The 19542-nt window shown below is 43.0% G+C and overlaps 1 protein-coding gene across 2 annotated transcripts; it reads right to left on the bottom strand.

Moving 5' to 3' along the window:
• Positions 1 to 809: 809 nt before the first annotated feature.
• LOC109571613 (zinc finger protein 256-like) lies at positions 810 to 19469 on the bottom strand. 2 transcript variants are annotated; one of them, XM_019978133.2, is made up of 3 exons: positions 15985 to 19469; positions 14541 to 14667; positions 810 to 5642 (listed from the first exon to the last, which is right to left on the bottom strand). In XM_019978133.2, the coding sequence occupies exons 1-3, from the start codon at positions 16015 to 16017 to the stop codon at positions 3319 to 3321; spliced, it is 2484 nt and encodes an 827-aa protein (XP_019833692.2). In that variant the 5' UTR covers positions 16018 to 19469; the 3' UTR covers positions 810 to 3318. The 2 variants fall into 2 exon arrangements, with proteins under 2 accessions (XP_019833692.2, XP_070628501.1); XM_070772400.1 differs by lacking the exons at positions 14541 to 14667; positions 15985 to 19469 and adding an exon at positions 12177 to 12991.
• Between the last annotated feature and the right edge of the window lie 73 nt (positions 19470 to 19542).

Below are 19542 nucleotides of genomic sequence, written 5' to 3'. Positions count from 1 at the left end.
CCATCTTGACTCAGGTACTTCTCCACTGTGTGACTTTGGGGAACCCACTTCATTGTTTCGACCCTGGATTTTGCCAGGAGTAAAACAATAGTTCCTACTTTCTCAGTTGTGAGAATTAAAGAGAATATGTTTATAAAGCAAACCCTGGAATCTTGGCACTCAGTGTGACACTCACTTAAGTACTCAGTGTTTTGTTACTTCTATTGATTCTCACAGGGACCAAGGTAAGCACCTTCTTCACCTCCACGTCAGTCAGCAAATAGGCTCAGGAAGCTCTAGTGAGTTGCCTAGAGATTCCCAGGAGGGGAACCCATACTGAGATACCAGCCCTCTGCAGCCTCTGCCTCCTTCAGGTGAGTGTGTCAGTGGCTTATGAGAAGCCCCATTTCTTTCTCAAATGCACTCGGTGCCAGTGGGGCTCAGGGACTTTAGGGGAAATGAGGGGTACCTGGCCAGGCTAGTGGGGAGGTCCAGTGAGATTGTGGGTACAGTCACGGGGCAGCAGATGGGTGCTCCAGCTCAACCTCCCACGGTTCATGGGTAGAGCCACATCTTACACCTGTCTTACAAGGGGAAACTGAGGCCCAGAGGTGGGGAATCATTTGCCTGTGAGTCATAATGATGTTTTGTGATCAGGATTCAAACCCAGGCTGCCTGAGCCAGGGCTTGGGGAGTCTGATTACTGCCCTCTTTCCAGCCCAGCTGGGCTCTGAGATTCTTCATTCTGATGCCATCTTGTTCCCCTTCCTCTAGAGTTCTGCTCCAACCCAAACCCCATGATGATAGATCAGGAAACTGGTCAAACACTATTAAGCAAGGGTTTGCGGTTTTATTAAATGCTTGGACTTTAGAAAGTGATGGAGAGTACATTAGTAACACAGATTAAAAGTGAATGATATACGTGTCCGTTACAGTGCACACAGCATAAAAAAAGTGAAAAAATTAGAACACATTATTCCATTATTAAAATACTCCATAAATTAAAAAGTCACAAAATGAGTGAAATTCCAGTATGACTTGGCTGTTTCACTGTTCTTTTGTGAAAGGAAGAAAATAGCCAAAACTCATAGACTAGGCGGCAAATATGAACATTCCACTAAAGATACAGAGATAGCAAATACATATCTGAAACATGATCATGAATCCTTAGCGAAATGCAAACAAAACAACAGTGAGATAGTATGACGAACTTATCAGAAGGGTTAAAATTAAGAATAACTGATCAGAAGAAAAATAAAAATTAAAAAAATTAAGATAAACATATTCCTAATAAAATCACTAATATCCTGGAAGTTTATCCTCTACCCCATTTATGGAGAAAGATATATATATGTACAATATATTAAAGTGACAGCTTCCTTAAGAGGAAAAAAAAAAAGACTGACCAAATGAAGTATTCACTAGGATAAAAGAGGAAATGGACCTTTCAAACACTGCTGCTAAGAATGAAAAACACAAAAATTCCCAGGCAGTCCAGTGGTTAGGACTCCAGGTGTTCACTGCTCAGGGACCAGGTTCAATCCCTGACTGGGAAATTACGATCCCACAGCCACACAATGTGACCAAAAATGGAAGAACAGGTATAATTAGTTCAGATCAAAATTTGATAATTTAACACCCACCTATCTTATGATTCACACTTTGCACTCTGAGTTATTGAAGTAAAGACAAATGAAACATATACCCACATAAAGAATTATACACAAATGTTTTACCAGCTTTCTTTTTCAATAGTCAAAAATTAGAAAAACTTCAAATGTTCATAAACAAAAGAATGGATAATAGTGGTATATTGAAAAACAAGAATATTTCTTAGAAAAAAAGTATGAGCTGCTCATAATTATTGATGACTCTTCAAGTATTTAGGCAACTTAAATAAAAGCAGGAGAAAGAGTAACTTCCCATCATATGAATTCTAAAAAATGCAAAAGTTATCTATTACAATGGAACATAAATCAATGGTTACATGGAGGGTTGTGAAGGGCAAGGAAAGAGAGTATAAAAGGTCGTGAGGTAAATATACAGTAACATAGTCATTACCATGACTATGATGATGGTTTTACTTCCATACATATGTCAGAACTCATCAAATAGCTTTTGAAATGGCTCACGATTAAAATCAACAACAACAAAAAACAAACCTCTATGTCCAACTTTCTGGAAAGTAGGTTTGGCAATTCTATATTCATTCCACTTTCTCAGGCCCTTTGTGGATCAGTTTTACCTCAAGACAGCAAATAGATTGTGCAATGAATGACTTTCCACCTGAGTCAATAGGAATGTGGCCTGGGTCACAAATACATTTGTGGATGAGACTCTCCTTTTTTCTATATTTATTCTTTTTTGCCTGCCTCACTCTTGGTAGGACCTGGGGAAGAAATTCCCCTCAGCCCTAATGACATCCCTTGTGGAAAAGGAAAATATTTATGCTGCTCCCAGAAGCAGTTATGTTGTCACAGCTGACCCCTCCTCAGTGGGATCTAAGTCTCCTAAAACTCATCATAGCATCCAGGCCTGAAATGAGGACAAGAAAGTCCTGCAGCCTTTCACAGGAGGCTATGGGCAGAAATGCAAATTTGGCAAAAAATAGTAAGCCAATTTCTGCCTCTGTATTATCTACTCTGAAGCACAGAAAATTTGATACACCCATGAAAGCTGCACACATCTTCATGCTTGTATAGCCCAATTCTGTTTATAAAGCAGATGACATGGTAAATGGAATGTCCAAGATTAAGGAGGACTTAAACAGTCAAGTATTTGTTATTGTAGAAACCACAGCAATGGTCAGGCAGATCTGCCAGCAGTGGCTGGCAATTCTTAATTGGTGACTCGGAAGCTAGAAAAATTCATCACTAGTATCTTCAGAACAACATGTCCCTGAAAATGGAGGTCCTTCTCTGCAAGCTGCCAGATGAACTCTTGATGTTCTCTGGGCCAATATTGCATCAGGGCCATGCAAAAGGTGCTCAGAAAGGGAATGAAGACATCCCAAGGGTTTATTTAGGCTAATCCTAATTTCCTCCAACAAATGAGAGAACAGAGTACACTTCCCTAAGTGTGTTGGGGTAGTGACTGATGCATACCGTGGAGACCTGCCAGGTTAGAGGTGAAATGGATATGGCGACAGACACTGGAAGTGATGTAAATCTATCAAGAGCAGATTAGTGTGCAACACAGTTACATGTGCTTCCCACATAAGTGAAATTATGATGAAGATTCTCTTTACTCTTGGTGTTTGGATTTATGAGGCAATTAGTGTCTCACAGTTTGGTCCAGTGTCATTACACTGAACAATGAAACTATATATTTCTTATACATCTAAGGCCTTTTTCCAGTGTGAATTCTCTGATGCTGAGAGAGGTTAGATTTTCGGCTAAAAGACTTCCCACATTTGAGGCAGTCATACGGCTTTTCTCCCGTGTGAACTCTCTGATGATAATGAAGGGTGGAACGAGAGGTGAAAGATTTCCCACATTCACTGCATTCATAAGGCCTTTCTCCTGTGTGAACTCGCCGGTGAATAATGAGGTGAATTCTTTGGGTAAAGGATTTCCCACAGTCACTGCATTCATGAGGCCTTTCTCCTGTGTGAACTCTCCGATGTCGAACGAGTATCGAGCTATTGGTAAAAGATTTCCCACAGTCACTGCACTTATAAGGCCGTTCTCCAGTGTGAACTCTCTGATGATAGCCAAGGGCAGAAACAGAAGTAAAAGACTTCTCACATTCACTGCACTCATAAGGCCTTTCTCCAGTGTGAACTCTCCGGTGTTTAGAGAGGTATGAATTCTGGCTAAAGGATCTCCCACAATCCGTACATTCATAAGGCTTTTCTCCAGTGTGAACCCTCTGGTGTTGATTCAACTGGGAACTATCCCTAAAAGATTTCCCACATTCACTGCAGTCAAAAGGCCTTTCTCCTGTGTGAACTCTCTGATGACAACGGAGGGCAGAGTTAGAGGTAAAAGACTTCTCACATTCGCTGCACTCATAAGGCCTTTCTCCAATGTGAATTTTCTGATGATAACGAAGGGCAGAGCCAGAGGTAAAACATTTCCCACATTCGCTGCACTCATAAGGCCTCTCTCCTGTGTGAACTCTCTGGTGTATGTTGAGATGATTTCTTTGGGTAAAGGATTTCCCACACTCATTGCATTCATAAGGCCTTTCTCCTGTGTGAACTCGACGGTGTCGGATGAGTATTGGTCCATTGGTAAAGGATTTCCCACAGTCAGTGCACTCATAAGGTTTTTCTCCTGTGTGAACTCTCTGATGATAACAGAGGGCAGAACCAGAGGTAAAAGATTTTCCACATTCATTACATTCAAAAGGCCTTTCTCCAGTGTGAACTCTCTGGTGTTGAGACAGGTAAGATTTATGGCTAAAGGATTTCCCACATTCACTGCACTCATAAGGCCTTTCTCCTGTGTGAATTCTTCGGTGTATAATGAGATGGTTTATTTGGGTAAAAGACTTCCCACAATCAGTACACTCATATGGCCTTTCTCCTGTGTGAATTCTCTGATGATAACGCAGGCCAGAGCTAGAGGTAAAAGACTTCCCACATTCCCCACATTTATGAGTCTTTTCTCCAGTGTGAACTCTCTGATGATAATGGAGGGCAGAGTTAGAAGTAAAAGATTTCCCACATTCATTGCACTCATAAGGCCTTTCTCCTGTATGAACCCTCCAGTGTTCAATTACATCTGATTTTCGTTTAAAGGACTTCCTACACTCAGTGCATTCATAACTGATTTCTCCAGTGTGAACTGTCCGTTGTTGAATAAAGATGGAGCTATGGCCAGAAGACTGTGCACAATGATAGCACACATGGCAATTTTCTCCAGTGTTACTCCTCTGAGGATAAATGAGGACGAATTCTTGGCTAAAGGATTTCCCACATTTGCTGCACTTGTACTGCCTTGCCCCAGTATGAATTCTTCGATGTTGAATGAGGGCTGAGCTTCCTCTGAAAGATTTTCCACAGTCACCACACTCATAAAGCCTATCACCAGTGTGGGCTTTCTGGTGCACAATAAATGAGGATTTATACTTGAATTTTTTCCCACATTTACTGCACACAAAACGTTGTCTTTCAGGGCAGGCACTGTGGTCCTGAACAAGTGTGTGTTTGGGACTGATGGCTTTCTTGCATTCTCCCCTGGTACAATGACTTTTTTTGCTTTGTAAATTTTCCATGCAGTGGGTGACTGTATTTGGCTTCTCCCCAGTGTGACTGGCCTGTTGCTTCAGATGTTCTGAGGTGCTTCTGAAGTCATCCTCAACTTGCTTGCTGGTTAGAGGCTCTCCTGACACATGGAAATTGGAGCTCTTCACAAATGAAGATCTGTCCACGCTGATTATGGGTGGTTTTTCTTGCTTGTGTGGCTCCTGGTGCTGCCGAAGGTCTGTACTGAAAGAAAATCCTTTTGCACATGCCCTACACTTTAGTAATTTCTTGCTGTGTTGTGTTCCCTGCTGCTCAGCCAAATGGAAAATACCTCTCAAGACTGGACCACACACTTCACAGGGGTGAGTCTTCTGAGAAGAGGAAGGTTCCTTGGAAGTCCTGGCCTGTGACACTGCCACAGAAACACTCTGTTCAAAGGAAGTCTCAACTTTCTCCTCTCCACTCCAGAAGCCTGAATGGAAAGAAATGCTGATGAGGTACACATTCACTTTATTGGAAGGCGCAACTCTTTGCACAAACATGCAAATGAAACAAAAAAAGACCTTGCATGTAACAATGAAGACCCCATGAGCCACAATTAAGACCCCGTATGGGGCATCCTTGGTGGCTCACTAGTAAAGAGTCCACCTGCCAATACAGGAGACACAGGTTTGATCCCTGGTCTAGGAAGATCCCACATGCTGCAGAGGAACTAAGCCCATGTGTGCCACAGCTACTAAGCCTGTGCTCTAGAGTCCAGGAGCTGCAACTGGTGAACCCATGAGCCACAACCGCTGAAGCCCATGCACCTAGAGCTCATACTCTACAATGAGAAGCCTTTGCACTGCAATGAGAACAGTCCCCACTCACCACAACTAGAGAAAAAGACCACGCAGCAAGACAGATCCACCACATCAAAAATAAATAGAAAAATACCTATTTTTCAAAAGCAGGGATTACATAAAACAAGCAGGGTAATCATACTATGTCAGATGAGATACTCTTTAAGTAAATAATTGTCACAAGAGACAGAGGAGGTCATTACGTAACGATAAAGCAATCAATTCATCAAGAGGATAAAAATTACAAATACATATGTGATATTGGAGCACCTAAATATATAAAGCCAATATTAACAAATCTGAAGGTAGAAATAGATAGCTGCAATAATATTAAGGGTTCAATATCCCACTCTGGGTAAGAAAACATTGGACTTGAACTGCACCTAAGACCAAACAGACCTAATAGACATGTACAAAAGACGCTCTCCAATTATAGCAGAATACACATTCTTCTCGAGTGCATGTATCACTCTCTAGGAGACATGACATGTTGGGTCAAAAATCAAATACTAAAAAATTCACAAAGATAAAAATCGTATCAAGTATCTTTTAAAACTACAATGGTATGAAACTAGAAACCATTAATAAGAAGAAACCTGGAAAATTAACAAATATTGGAATTTAAGTGACACGGTCCTGAATGACCTATGGGTTAAAAAGAAGTTAAAAAAAAAAAAAATATATAGACAACTGAAAATGAAAACATAACACACCAAAATTTGTGGGATGCAGCAAAAGCAATTGTAAGAGGATTGTGTAGAGCAATACATGCCTACATTAAGAATAAAAGAACGATCTCAAATAAACAACGTATGCTTATACCTCAAGACATGAGAAAAAGAACTACGATTAAAATTATCAGAAATAAGCAAATAACAAAGATCAGAGCAAAAAAATGAAGTGGAGACTAGGAATATGATAGGAAACATCAATGAAACTAACAGGGTTTTTTTTTGTTTGTTTGTTTGGGCCACACCATGCGGCTTGAAGAATCTTAGTTCCCTGACCAAGGATCAAACCTGGGTCTCCTGGAATGAAAGTACAGAGTCCTAACCACTGGACACCAGGGAATTCCCACGAGTCAGTTTCTTAGAAGACATAAGGCCTTTAGTTAGATTGACAGGCCTTTAGTTAGATTATGAAGAGCGAAGACTCAAAGTCAGAAACAGAAGAGGAGATATCACAACTGATACTACAGGAATACAATCAATCAGAAGAAATTACAATGAACATTTTTTCACCAACAAATTAGATAACCTAAAGAAATGAATAACATTCCTATAAACATAAAACCAACCAAAAATAAATCATGAAGAAATAGAAAATCTGAACAGATCTGTAACTGATAAGGAGACGTAATCACTAATAAAAAAAATCTCCCAACAAAGCAAAGTTCAGGACTAGACAGAATCACTGAGAAATCCACTTAATATTTAAAGACTTAATATTAATCCTTCTCAAAGTCTTCCAGAAACTTGAAGCAGGAACACTTCCAAGTTCATTTTATGAGAACAGCATTACTCTGATATCAAAGCTACTTAAGCATAATACAAGAGAAGAAAATTATAGGACAATATCCCTGATAAACATAGATACAAAACTCTTCAACAAAATACTTGCAAATCAAATCCAACAGCACATTAAAAAGATCATACATCACAATCAAGGAGGATTTATCCTGGGGATGCTAAGATGGTTAAACATCATGTACAACATAAAAAAATGTGACAAACACATTATCAGAATGGAAGATAAAAACCATAATCATATCTATACATGCTGAAAAAGCATTTGATAAAGTTAAATATCTTTTCAAGATAAAAACTCTCAACAAGTTAGATATAGAAGGAATGTACCTCAACACATCTGATATGCCTGCAGCTAACATCACATTCAGGGCTTCTCAGGTGGCCCAGTGGTAAAGAATCTGCCTGCCAAGCAGGGAACAGTTTTGATGCCTGAATCAGGAAGAGTCCCTGAAGAAGGAAATGGCAACCTACCCCAGTATTTTTGCCTGGGAAATCTCAAGGACAGAGGAGCCTGGTGGGCTACAGTCCATGGGGTCAGAAAAGAGTGAAACACAAATCAATGACTAAACAACAACAACATTATATTCAACACTCAAAAGCTAAAAAGGTTTTCCTCTAACATCAGGAACAAGACGAGGATGCCCATCACTTCTGTTTTTATTCAACACAGTACAGGAAGCCCTAGCCAGAGTAAGTAGGGAAGAAAAAGAAAGAAAAGGCATTCAAACCAGAATTGATGTCATTGTCCAGTTGTTAAGTCCCATCCAACTCTGGGCCACCTCTGGGACTTCAACACACCAGGCTTCCCCATCCTTCACTATCTCCCCGAATTTGCTCAAACTCATGTCCAAAAAGTTGGTGATGACATCCAACCAGCTCATCTTCTGTTGCGCCGTTCTCCTCTTGCCCTCAATCCTCCCCAGTATCAGGGTCTTTGCCAATGGGTTGGTTCTTTGCACCAGGTAGCCTAAGTACCAGAGCTTCAGCTTCAGCATCAGTCTTTCCAATGAACATTCAGGGTTGATTTCTTTTAGGACTAACTAGTTTGATTTCCTTGCAGTCCAACTGACTCTCAAGAGTCTTCTCCAGCACCACAATTTGAAAGCATCAATTCTTCGGTGCTCAGCCTTCTTTAGGGTCCAACTCTCACATCTATACATGACTACTGGAAAAACCATAGCTTAGACTGTACGGACCTTTGTCGGCAAAGTGATGTTTCTACTTTCTAATATGCTGTCTAGGTTTGTAATAAAGCTGTTCTTCCAGGAAGCAAGGGTCTTTAAATTTCATGGCCGCAGTCACCATTTGCAGTGATTTTGGAGCCCAAGAAAACAAAGTCTGTCACTGTTTCCATTGTTTTCCCATCTATTTGCCATGAAGTGATAGGACCAGATGCCATGATCTTAGCTTTCTATTCGAGTTTTAAGTCAGCTTTTTCATTGTCCTCTTTCAACTTCATCAAGAGGTTCCTCTTCACTTTCTGCCCTTAGGGTGGTATTATCTGCATATCTGATGTTGCTGATATTTCTGCTGGCAATCCTGATTCCAGCCAGTGATTCATCCAGTCTGGAATTTTGCATGAGATACTCTGCATATATGTCAAATAAAGAGAGTGACAGTATACAGCCTCATCATACTCCTTTCCCAATTTTGAACCCAGTCTATTGTTGCATGTCTGGTTCTAATTGTTGCTTTTTGACCTGAATACAGGTTTCTCAGGAGAAAGGTAAGGTGGTCTGGTACTCCCATCTCTTTAAGAATTTCCTAGACTTTGTTGTGATTCACATAGTCAAAGGCTTTAGCATAGTCAATGAATCAGAAGTAGATGTTTTTCTGGAATTCCCTTACTTTCTCTACGATCCAATGAATGTTGGCAAGTTGACCTCTGGTTCCTCTGGCTTTTGTAAATCCAACTTGTACATCTATAAGTTCTCAGTTCACATACTGTTGAAGCCTAGCTTGAAGGATTTTGACCATTACCTTGCTAGTGTGTGAAATAAGCACAGTTGTACAGTAGTTTGAACATTCTCTGGCATTGTCCTTCTTTAGGACAGGAATAAAAACTGACTTTTGCCAGTCCTGGGGCCATTGCTGAGCTTTCCAAATTTGCTGGCATATTGAGTCCAGCACTTTAACAGCAAGAATAGAAGAAGCAAAACTGTTTGTAGGTAGCACAGTCTCATATTTAGAAACCCCACAATTCTACTCTACTAAATGAATTCAGTAAAGTTGCAGGACCAAAAAAAAAAAAACCCAATATACAAATTGGTTACAGTTACATTTATATACACGAATGTAAAAACTGTCTGAAAAGAAAATTAAGAAAACAACCTTATTTTAAATAGAATCAAAAACAAAATATTCAGGAATAAATTTAACCTAGGAGTTGAGAAATTTATATTCTGAAAATTATATGACAATGATGAAAGAAAGTGGAGAAGACATAAATACATGAAAAGATATCCAGTGTTCTAGGATTTCAAGAATTAATATTGTTAATTTTACCAAGAGCAATTTACAGATAGAAAACAATCCATATCAAAATTCCAAAGACATTTCTGCAGAAACAAACAATCCTAAAATTCATAGGGAACCACAAAAAATTCCAAATAGCAAAAGCAATCTTGACAACGAAGGACAAGCGAGAGGCATCATACTTCCTGATTTCAGAGTAGTACAAAGCTACAGTAATCGACATATTATGTTACTGGCATAAAAGAAGACACATAGACCAATGGAACAGAATAGTGAGCCCAAACTCTAATGGCAGAAAGTGAAGAAGAACTAAAGAGCCTCTTGATGAGAGTCAAAGCGGAAAGTGAAAAGTTAGGTTAAAACTCAACATTCAAAAAACTAAGATCATGGCATTTGGTCCCATCACTTCATGGCAAATCAAAGGGGGAAAATGTGGAAGTGGTGACAGATTTTATTTTCTTGGACTCCAAAATCACTGCAGATTGTGACTGCAGCCATGAAATTAAAAGACACTTATTCCCTGAATGGAAAGTTATAACAAACGTAGATAGCATATTAATTAAAAAGCAGAGACATCACTTTGCCAACAAAGGTCTGTATCGTCAAAGCTACATTTTTTGCAGCAGTCATGTATGGATATGAGAACTGGACCATAAAGAAGGCTGCGTGCCAAAGAATTGATGCTTTGGAACTGTGATGCTGCAGAAGACTCTTGAGAGTCAGATGGACTGCAAGGAGAGGAAAATGGTCACTCCTAAAGGAAATCAACCCTGAATATTCAATGGGGAGACCCATGTTGAAGCACCAATACTCTGGTTATCTGATTCAAAGAGCTGGCTCATTGGAAAAGACGCTGATGTTGGGAAAGGCTGAAAGCAGGAGGAGGAGGAGGCAACAGAGGAGGAGATAGTTGGGTGGTATCACCAACTCAATGGACACGAGTTTGAGCAAACTCCCGGAGACAGTGGAGCCTGGTGTGCTACAGTCCACTGGGTCGCAGAGTCAGACACAACTTAGTGACTGAACAACAATACAAGATCAAGCCAGGCATAACGTTCCCTAAGCCAAAGCCTAAGGGAGTAAATCCCTAACCCTCTCCAATTCTGTGATGACTGAGAGAAGTGAGAAGCTGAAAAAAAAAAAAAAAGTTTGATGCTAGCTCAGGTTAGTTCATGAGGTTCAAGGAAAGAAACTGTCTGCATAACACAGAAGCACAAGGTGAAGCAGCAAATGCTGATGTAGAAGCTGTACCAAAGTTATCCAAAAGATCTAGCTAAGCTAATGAATAAACACTGCGACACTAAACAACAGATTTTGAATGTAGATAAAACAGTCTTATGCTGGAAGAAGATGTCATCTAGGACTTTCACAGTGAGAGAGAAGTCAATGCCTGGCTTCAAAGGATAAGCTAAACTCTCTCGTTAGGGGCTAATGCAGCTGGTGACTAGATGTTGAAGCCAATGCTCTTTGATCTGAAAATCTTGGGCCCTTAAGCATTATGCTAGATTTACTCTTCATATACTCTATAAACGGGACAACAAAGCCCGGACGACAGCGCATAGATTTATAATATGGTTTACTGAATAATTTAAGACTACTGTTGAGACCTACTGCTCTGAAAAAAAGATTGTTTTCAAAATATTACTGTTCACTGAAAATGTACCCAGTCGCCCAAGAGCTCTGATGGAGATGTACATTAATGTTGTTTCCATGCCTAGTATGACAACATCCATTCTGTAGCCCATGGATCAAGTAGACTAGACTGCCAACCTTAAGAAATACATTTCATAAGGCTATAGACACCATAGATAAGAATTCCTCTAATTGTTGTTGTTGTTTAGTCTCTAAGTCACATCTGACTCTTTTTTGACCCCCGTGGACTGTAGCCTATCAGGCTCCTCTTTCCATGGGATTTCCCAGGCAAGAATACTAGAGTGAGTTGCCATTTCCTTTTCCAGGGGATCTTCCCAATCCAGGGATCAAACCCATGTCTCCTACGTTGGCACTTGGAATCTTTACCACTGAGCACTTGGGAAGGCCTGATTCCTCTCATATATCCAGGTCAAGTAAATTGAAAACCTTCTGGAAAGGATTCATCATTCTAGATGCCATTAAGAATATTTATGAACCATGGAAAAAGATCAACATATCAACACTAACAGGATCTGGAGAAAAGTTGATTGAAGACCACTCTCATGGGTGACTTTGAGGGGTTCAAGACTTCAGTGAAGGAAGTAACTGTAGATGTGGTGGAAAATACAAGAGAACTAGAATTAGAATGGAGCTAGAAGAGAACTGAATTGCTGCAATCTCAGAACAAAACTTTAACAGATGAGAAAAGAAAATGACTTCTTGAGATGGAGTATACTGGTGAAAGTGCTGTGAACAATGTTGGAATGATAATAAAGGATTCAGAATATTACATAAACTTAGTTGATAAAGCAGCAATAGGGTTTGACAAGATTGATTCCAACCTTGAAACAATGTCTACTGTGTGCAAAATGCTATCAAACAGCATTCCATACTACAGAGAAATCATTCATGAAAGGAAGAGTCCATTCATGCGAGAAATTTCATCGTCTTATGTGAAAACATTGCCATAGCCACCCCAGCCTTCAGCAACCTGATTAATCAGCACCTCGATCAGTCAAAATTAAGGGATGACCCTCCATGAGCAAAAAGATACAGCTCAGAAGACAGTTAACATTTTTCTAGCAATGAAGACTTCTCTTTAACTAAAGTATATTTGTTGTCATTTTATATATAATGCTATTGCACACTTAGGCTACTGCACAGCGTGAACGTAACACTTACATTCACTGGGAAACAAAACTTTGTCACTTGCTTTAGGGTCATACTCACTTTTTATTGTGGTGGTCTGGAACCAAACCTGCAATATCTGTGAGGTGTGCCTTGCCTGTATCTGCACACGAATAAATGGATAGTCTGGTATTTATACACACTGGAGTTATCACTCAGCCAAAAAAGGAAAGCATGCATTGCTGAACCTGGAGGGCTTAACACAAAGTAAAATAAGCCAGAGAAAAACAAATACTGTATGACTGAATGAATGAAAGTCGCTCAGTCATGTCTGATTCTTTGTGACCCCATGGACCACAGCCCACCAGACTCCTCTGTCCATGGAATTCTCCAGGCAAGAATATTGGAGTGGGTAGCCATTTCCTTCTCCAGGGGATCTTTCCAACCCAGGGATCGAACCCAGGGCTCCTGCATTGCAGACAGATTCTTTACCATCTGAGCCACGAGGGAAGCCCAAATACTGTATGGTATCACTTATATATGGAATCTTGAAAAAGAGAGTTGAAAGCACAGAAACAAAGAATGGGGGCTCAGGTCTACAGAAAATGGTGGTTGGTTATAAGATGAATAAGCTCTGGAGATCTAATATAGCACAGAGACTATAGTTAATAATGCTCAATTGTACACTTCAAATGTGCTAAGAGAGCAGATCTAAGTGTTCTCACACATATGAAAAAGGTAAATAGATCAGGAAACAGATATGTTAATTAACTTTATTATAGTCCTCATTTCATAATACGTGTGTATATATATAAAATCATAACACTGTATACATTTTTTTTTTTTTTTTGGCTGTCTTCATTCATGACACCATCTGTCATGAATGAGATAGATGAAACCATAAGCATTCTCTGAGAACCCACAATTCAGTTCACATCTTCACATCTATTCCAGTCATCCTCCCCCAGAGTTCACCACCTCAAGGTTTGTGGGATCTTAGTTCCCCAAACAGGAATTGAACCCAGGTCACAGGAATGAAAGAACTAATCCTAATAACAGGACCATCAGGGAACTCCCTGTACACTTTAAATGTATACAGTACTGTTAATTATAACGCAATAAGAGAAAAGCAAAAAAGAGATCTAAACACTACAGACAGAACCATAAAGGATATCCTTGAAAAACAGCCCATGATCCAGGTTATGACCATGACAATGCCTTCAACTCTTGGCATACAGAGACATGAGGAAATGTGAGATAATAAAAGGGAACAAAACCAGGGACACAGAAGCGCCATGGATCTGGATACACCACCTGGTCAGGTGAAAGGGAAGGAAGATGCAATCCATTAGCCTCACTGCGAGATTGCTGACTTCAAATATATCCATATGAGGGTTGAGTACAGAAATCCCTATGCTTATTCAATTATTAGTATTGAAATAGTTTCAATACTATATGTATTTCATATATATATATAGATATTTCAATAATATATCAGTATCTCATTTAATTCTTACAATGACCCTGTAAAGGAAAACAGTAATATTATTTCCTTCTTTTTGGAAATAATAATTGGGGCTACAAGGCGAGACAAGGGCAGTGCAAACAACCCAGCCCTACCTATCAAAACAACTAACCAGAAAGCCGAGGAAACAAACAGTGCCCAAGGTGCATGTGTTTGAACAGAGCACCCCTTGAGGAAAGGAGGGTGAGGCAAGATCCAGAGCCTAGCCCAGGTCACTCTGGGGAGGGTGACAGTCTTACCCAGTGAGGATATAAGTGCATAGTTCTCCACCATCACATCATGGTACAGGCGTCTCTGAGCCGCATCAAGGAGCTTCCATTCCTTCCAACTAAAGGACAGGGCAACGTCCTCAAAGGTCACACCACCCTGTCATGAATGAGATAGCTGAAACCATAAACATTCTCTCTCTGAAAACCCACAATCCATCTCACACATCTATTCCAGTCATCTTCCCCCATAGTTCGTCCACTCAGGGTCTGGTGCCAGTGATGCCTGATGTCTCTTCACTGTCCCGTTAATCACTGTTGAGCCCTCAGCCACAAAAGGCGGTGCCCAGGAGGGATAAACTCCACCTAAACTCTGGGCCTGGCATATAGGGCCCCATCCCTCCCACCAGGTAATTCCCCTGAGGACTCCCACATTGTGCCTCTAAGACACAGCCAAACATGGTCTCATTGTTACCCTTAAGTCCCCAGCACCAGGGCCTGTGGGCCCTCAATTCGCACTTCCTCTTGATGTGCACATCAGCTGACCAAAACTCCTTCACATCTTCAGACCCCACAGTTGCACTCTCGCAGCTCTCCCACCACCCTGCCCCACATCACAGGCATCTCTGTGGACTCACCTATGTACCTGGAATATGACATCCAGAGCATGCTTAACAAAATCAAACATGATCTAGTATTATCCCAGAACTCTGAGGGCTCCCACACCCAGAGAAGTCCTGAATGCTGTTTTGAAGCACTGCCTACTTTCCCTCTGAACTTTGTTTCAGTATTAGCCACCCAGAACCAGAGAGGGGCTGGGACATCCTCTCCTGCTTTAGGTAGGTTCCATATGTGCCTTTTCAACCTTCAGGACCTGGGGGGAAAGGAAGGCAACCATGGCTGGGCTCAATGTGTATCAGCTCGCCTGTATCCCCACCTGGCACTGGAACCTAGTGACGTCAACCTAACTAACCTCTGCGCTTCAGTCCTCAGTGCTGCCTCTTATCAGACCCTGAGACCTTAGACGAAGACTCAACTTCCTGTGCCTTTCTCTGTCACCCCATTCCAGTACGTTCCTTCTCGGAGTAGGTTTTTGAAAACTTTTAAAGCCCTGACAGTGTTCCTTGTCCATTCAAAACTCTCCATGGTTCCCAAGTCCCTCAGAATAAAGGAACAACCTCTCTCTGCCAGGCCAGGCCTGATTTCACCTCACACTCTTGTTTACTGCACATATAAGACGGACCCAGGTTTCCCCATCCTCCTGCCTCAGTCCGACCTCCAAGCCTCTGCGCCTGGGGGTCCCTCCGCCTGCCACCCTCTCCCACGAGCCATCACACTGTCAGACACAGGGCCCCACCCACGACCGCCCCACCGTCCTAGATCCCGCGGCTGCGGGCGCTTGAGCTGGAGCCTCGCGCTCGGAGCTTTAGTGTCTGGTGGGGTGAGGGCGGTGCAGGCCCGGAGATCGAGCGTTTACCTGAGGCGGGTCCCTCAGCGCCGCCGCCGCCATCGGACTCTGGCCGGAGCGGGTCCGGAAGCGGCCTGAGAACTCGGGCACAGCAGGGCCTCTCCTGGGCCTAGAGCGGGTCACCCCGGGCGGCGTCGCCGAGTCTCAGATCTGGCTCTGTGCAGCGGGTACAGGCTCTCCTCTCGGACCCTCTTGGTGCGGCGACCTAGATCCCGACACAACGGTCTGCAGCCGGAAAGGACCCAACAGGCGCGAAAAAATCACTGCCCCAACGACGACGCCGGAAGTCCCTCCCCAAAGCGAGACGCTGGCGCAGGAATCCCTCGCTCTGATTGGTCTTTGCCTCTTAATGGAAGCTTCTCGGCATGCCCTCTTCTGGGTTTCTCGCTCTAGAGGCGCAGTGAACGGAGTTATTGTTCATCTGGAGCATTGGTTTTGCAACCCCCTGAGGGACCGTGGCATCCACTCCCAGGTGGCACAGTGGTAAACAATCGGCCAACCAGTGCAGGCTTCGATCCCTGGGTCGGGAAGATCCCCTGGAGACGGAAAGGGCAACCCACTCCAGTTATTCTTGCCTGGGAAATCCCATGTACAGAGGGGCCTGGCGCGGACTACAGTCCAAGGAGTCGCGAAGAGTCGGAGGCGACTGAGCACACACGTAAGCGAAACGGACTAGGGAGGAACGCTGGACTGCTGCTGCTGCTAAGGCGCTTCAGTCGTGTCCGACTCTGTGCGACCCCATAGACGGCAGCCCACCAGGCTCCCCCGTCCCTGGGATTCTCCAGCCAAGAACACTGGAGTGGGTTGCCATTTCCTTCTCCATTGCATGAAAGTGAAAAGTGAAAGGGAAGTCGCTCAGTCGTGTGCGACTCTGCGCGACGCCACGGACTGCAGCCCACCAGGCTCCTCCATCCATGGGATTTTCCAGGCAAAAGTACTGGAGTTGGGTGCCATTGCCTTCTTCGAAGGAGGAACGCTGGACAGTGGTTCTTATACCTCAAAGGAGGGAGAGGCTTTGCTTGTTGGCGAAAAGATACTATTTCAGACTCCATGAAACAGCCAGCTCATATGTGTGTGCTCATTCGCTTCAGTCATGTCCGGCTCTGCGACCCCGTGGACTGTAACCCGCCAGACTCCTCTGTCCATGGCATTCTCCAGGCAAGAATACTGGACTGGGTAGCCATGCCCTTCTCCAGGGGATCTTCCTGATCCAGGGATCGAACTCTTGTCTCAGGGTTCAAACCACCTGCATTGGCAGGTGGATTCTTTACCACTAGCGCCACCACCTGGGAAGCACCAATATACAATATGATTTATCCTAGATAATCCAATCACTTAGTGAGTCCCTAGTTGGCTCCAGAGGCCAAAAATGAGATTTTTGACTCAGAGGCTGAATCCTGCCTTTTCACTTCAGAGGCAGAATCCCAACTTGTGCATGCTGTTACCAGGGTGCACCAAAATTATGGACACGGGTTTCTCTGACAGGACAAGGGAAGGACAGGGAACCCTGGCAAGCCGCAGCCCATAGAGTTGCAAAGAGCTGGACACAACTGGGCGACTGAACCACCACTAGATGCATGAGTGACGGATGGTGGGGTACTACTGGCTAAGTTGGAGAGCCTGTGGATCCCCATGAACTGCGCTGCCTCCCTCAGAAGCCTCCAGGGGCAGATCTGCCAGGAACTCTGGGCAGGGCCTAGCCTTTGGTGATTTTAGAGGGAGAAGCAAGGATTCAGCGCAGAGGGTCCTTTGTGCCTCTCCACAATGGGCAGACACATGCTAGGCGTCTCCTGCGGCCCCTGTACCATCCCAGCCTCCCCAACTGACATTTTGGATCTGGCACTCTCTACTGTGCTCCTCCATCACCACTGTACCCGTATTCCTCCTCCTGAGATACAACCTGAGATCACAGGTGTCCCCACAGACTTGATACATGTCCCTCCTAAGGTATAGAGCGAAGAGTGCATGCCCCAGGCCCCTGCCCTGTACACTCCCACCCCAGTTCTTGAGACCCTGCCCCAACCAGGAGTGAGTAGTGGCCCTGAAGTCCAAGTGTCTGGAAAAGCAGCCAAACGTGGTGAGATCCACAGAAGGTAAAAGCAGTTGCAAATAGTCAACAGTTACAGAAAGGGAGAGAGAAAGAGTTTTGGAGAGTTTGGTGTAAGAAGCCCTTGCAAAGTAACCAGTGAGTCAGACGGGGCAACTCAGAATAGCATGACCACTCAGATACCCTGACGCTAAAAAGGTCAGGCCAGTGAGGGTGTCCAGGGATGCTCCAGTGTGTTCAGGGACACGCCTACCCTCTGGTCAGTAAGTTATGTCTTTGAGGCCTCTGAGCCTCAGTCAGGTCATGGTGCCCTGAGCTGTTGCCTGCCTGCCTTGTAAAGTCTCCTCCTGCACAGGTGCAGTTTTCCACCAAAAGCCTGGTGGAACTTGGGTAGAATTTTTCAGCTCCACAGGACTTCCCTGGCAGTCCAGTGGCTTCACACTCCCAGGACAGTTAGGCCCTACTCGATAGCACAAGGAACTCTGCTCAATGTCATATGGCAGCCTGGATGGGAGGGGAGTTTGGGGGAGCATGGATACATGTATACTGTATGGCTGAGTCCCTTCACTGTTCACATGAAACTATCACAACATTCTTAATCAGCTATACTCTACTACAAAATAGAAAGTTCAAAAAAATAAAAGACTCTATGCTTCCATGCAGGGGGTGCGGGTTCCATCCCTGGTTAGGAAACTAAGATCCCACAGGCCACATGGCACAGCCAAATACAAACACATATACACACAAAGAAAGTTTCAGCTCCTTCTCTGACCACATTCCAAATTAGTGGTGATTGGGAAACACTATAAAGTAAGACTACATTTGTTGTATTATTGAATACCTGGGTTTAAGTAATGGAGGTCATGTTTATAAGGCAGACTGACCTTAAATATGTGTGGGGTGTGGTCATGACATTGTGCATAACTCAGAAAATTTGAAGAAAAATGAGGAAATATCCTACCTGTATTAAAAACAATGATTCCATATGGCAAATGTTACTCATTTAAGAAAGAGTAAAATTCCACATGTCTTTGCTGTTTCAGTGTCTTATTTGTAAATGAATTGGGAAACTGTCATAATGCATATTAAAAAATAGCAAATAAGAAGTGAAACAGCACAGAAACAGATATACAGGTGGCAAAGACTTGCAAAGTGCTCAAAACCACAAATCATTAAAAAATGCAATTAAAGTCACACTGAGATAGCACTCTGTATGTGCATGCTCAGTCACTCAGTCATGTCCAACTCTTTGTGACCACTGGACTGCAGCCCACCAATCTCCATTGTCCATGGGATTCTCTAGGCAAGAATACTGGCATGGGTTGCCATTTCCTCCTCCAGGGGATCCTCCCAACCTAGGGATCAAACTCGTGTCTCCTGAATTGCAGGTGGATTCTTTACCACTAGGCCACTGGGGAAGCCTCGAGATAGCACTATTTAGTTTTTAAAAAGGGCTGCTATAAATCATATCAAGCATTAGCAGGGATGTAGAAGAAGCATACTGTTAGTTAATATGCCAA

This window comes from Bos indicus, chromosome 18 (assembly GCF_029378745.1).
Source record: "Bos indicus isolate NIAB-ARS_2022 breed Sahiwal x Tharparkar chromosome 18, NIAB-ARS_B.indTharparkar_mat_pri_1.0, whole genome shotgun sequence".
NCBI classification, from domain to species: Eukaryota; Metazoa; Chordata; class Mammalia; order Artiodactyla; family Bovidae; genus Bos; species Bos indicus.
The sequence above is the reverse complement of the archived record's forward strand: the minus strand, read 5'-3'. Positions and strand labels throughout refer to the sequence as shown.

Excerpts from the sequence above, each read along its gene's own strand:
- LOC109571613 (XM_019978133.2), bottom strand. The coding sequence starts at position 16,017 with ATGGCGGCGGCGGCGCTGAGGGACCCGCCTCAG. Across the intron at positions 14,668-15,984 it reads CGCTGAGGGACCCGCCTCAG|GGTGGTGTGACCTTTGAGGA; the intron begins GTAAACGCTCGA and ends CATTCATGACAG. Across the intron at positions 5,643-14,540 it reads TGCACTTATATCCTCACTGG|GCTTCTGGAGTGGAGAGGAG; the intron begins GTAAGACTGTCA and ends CTTTCCATTCAG.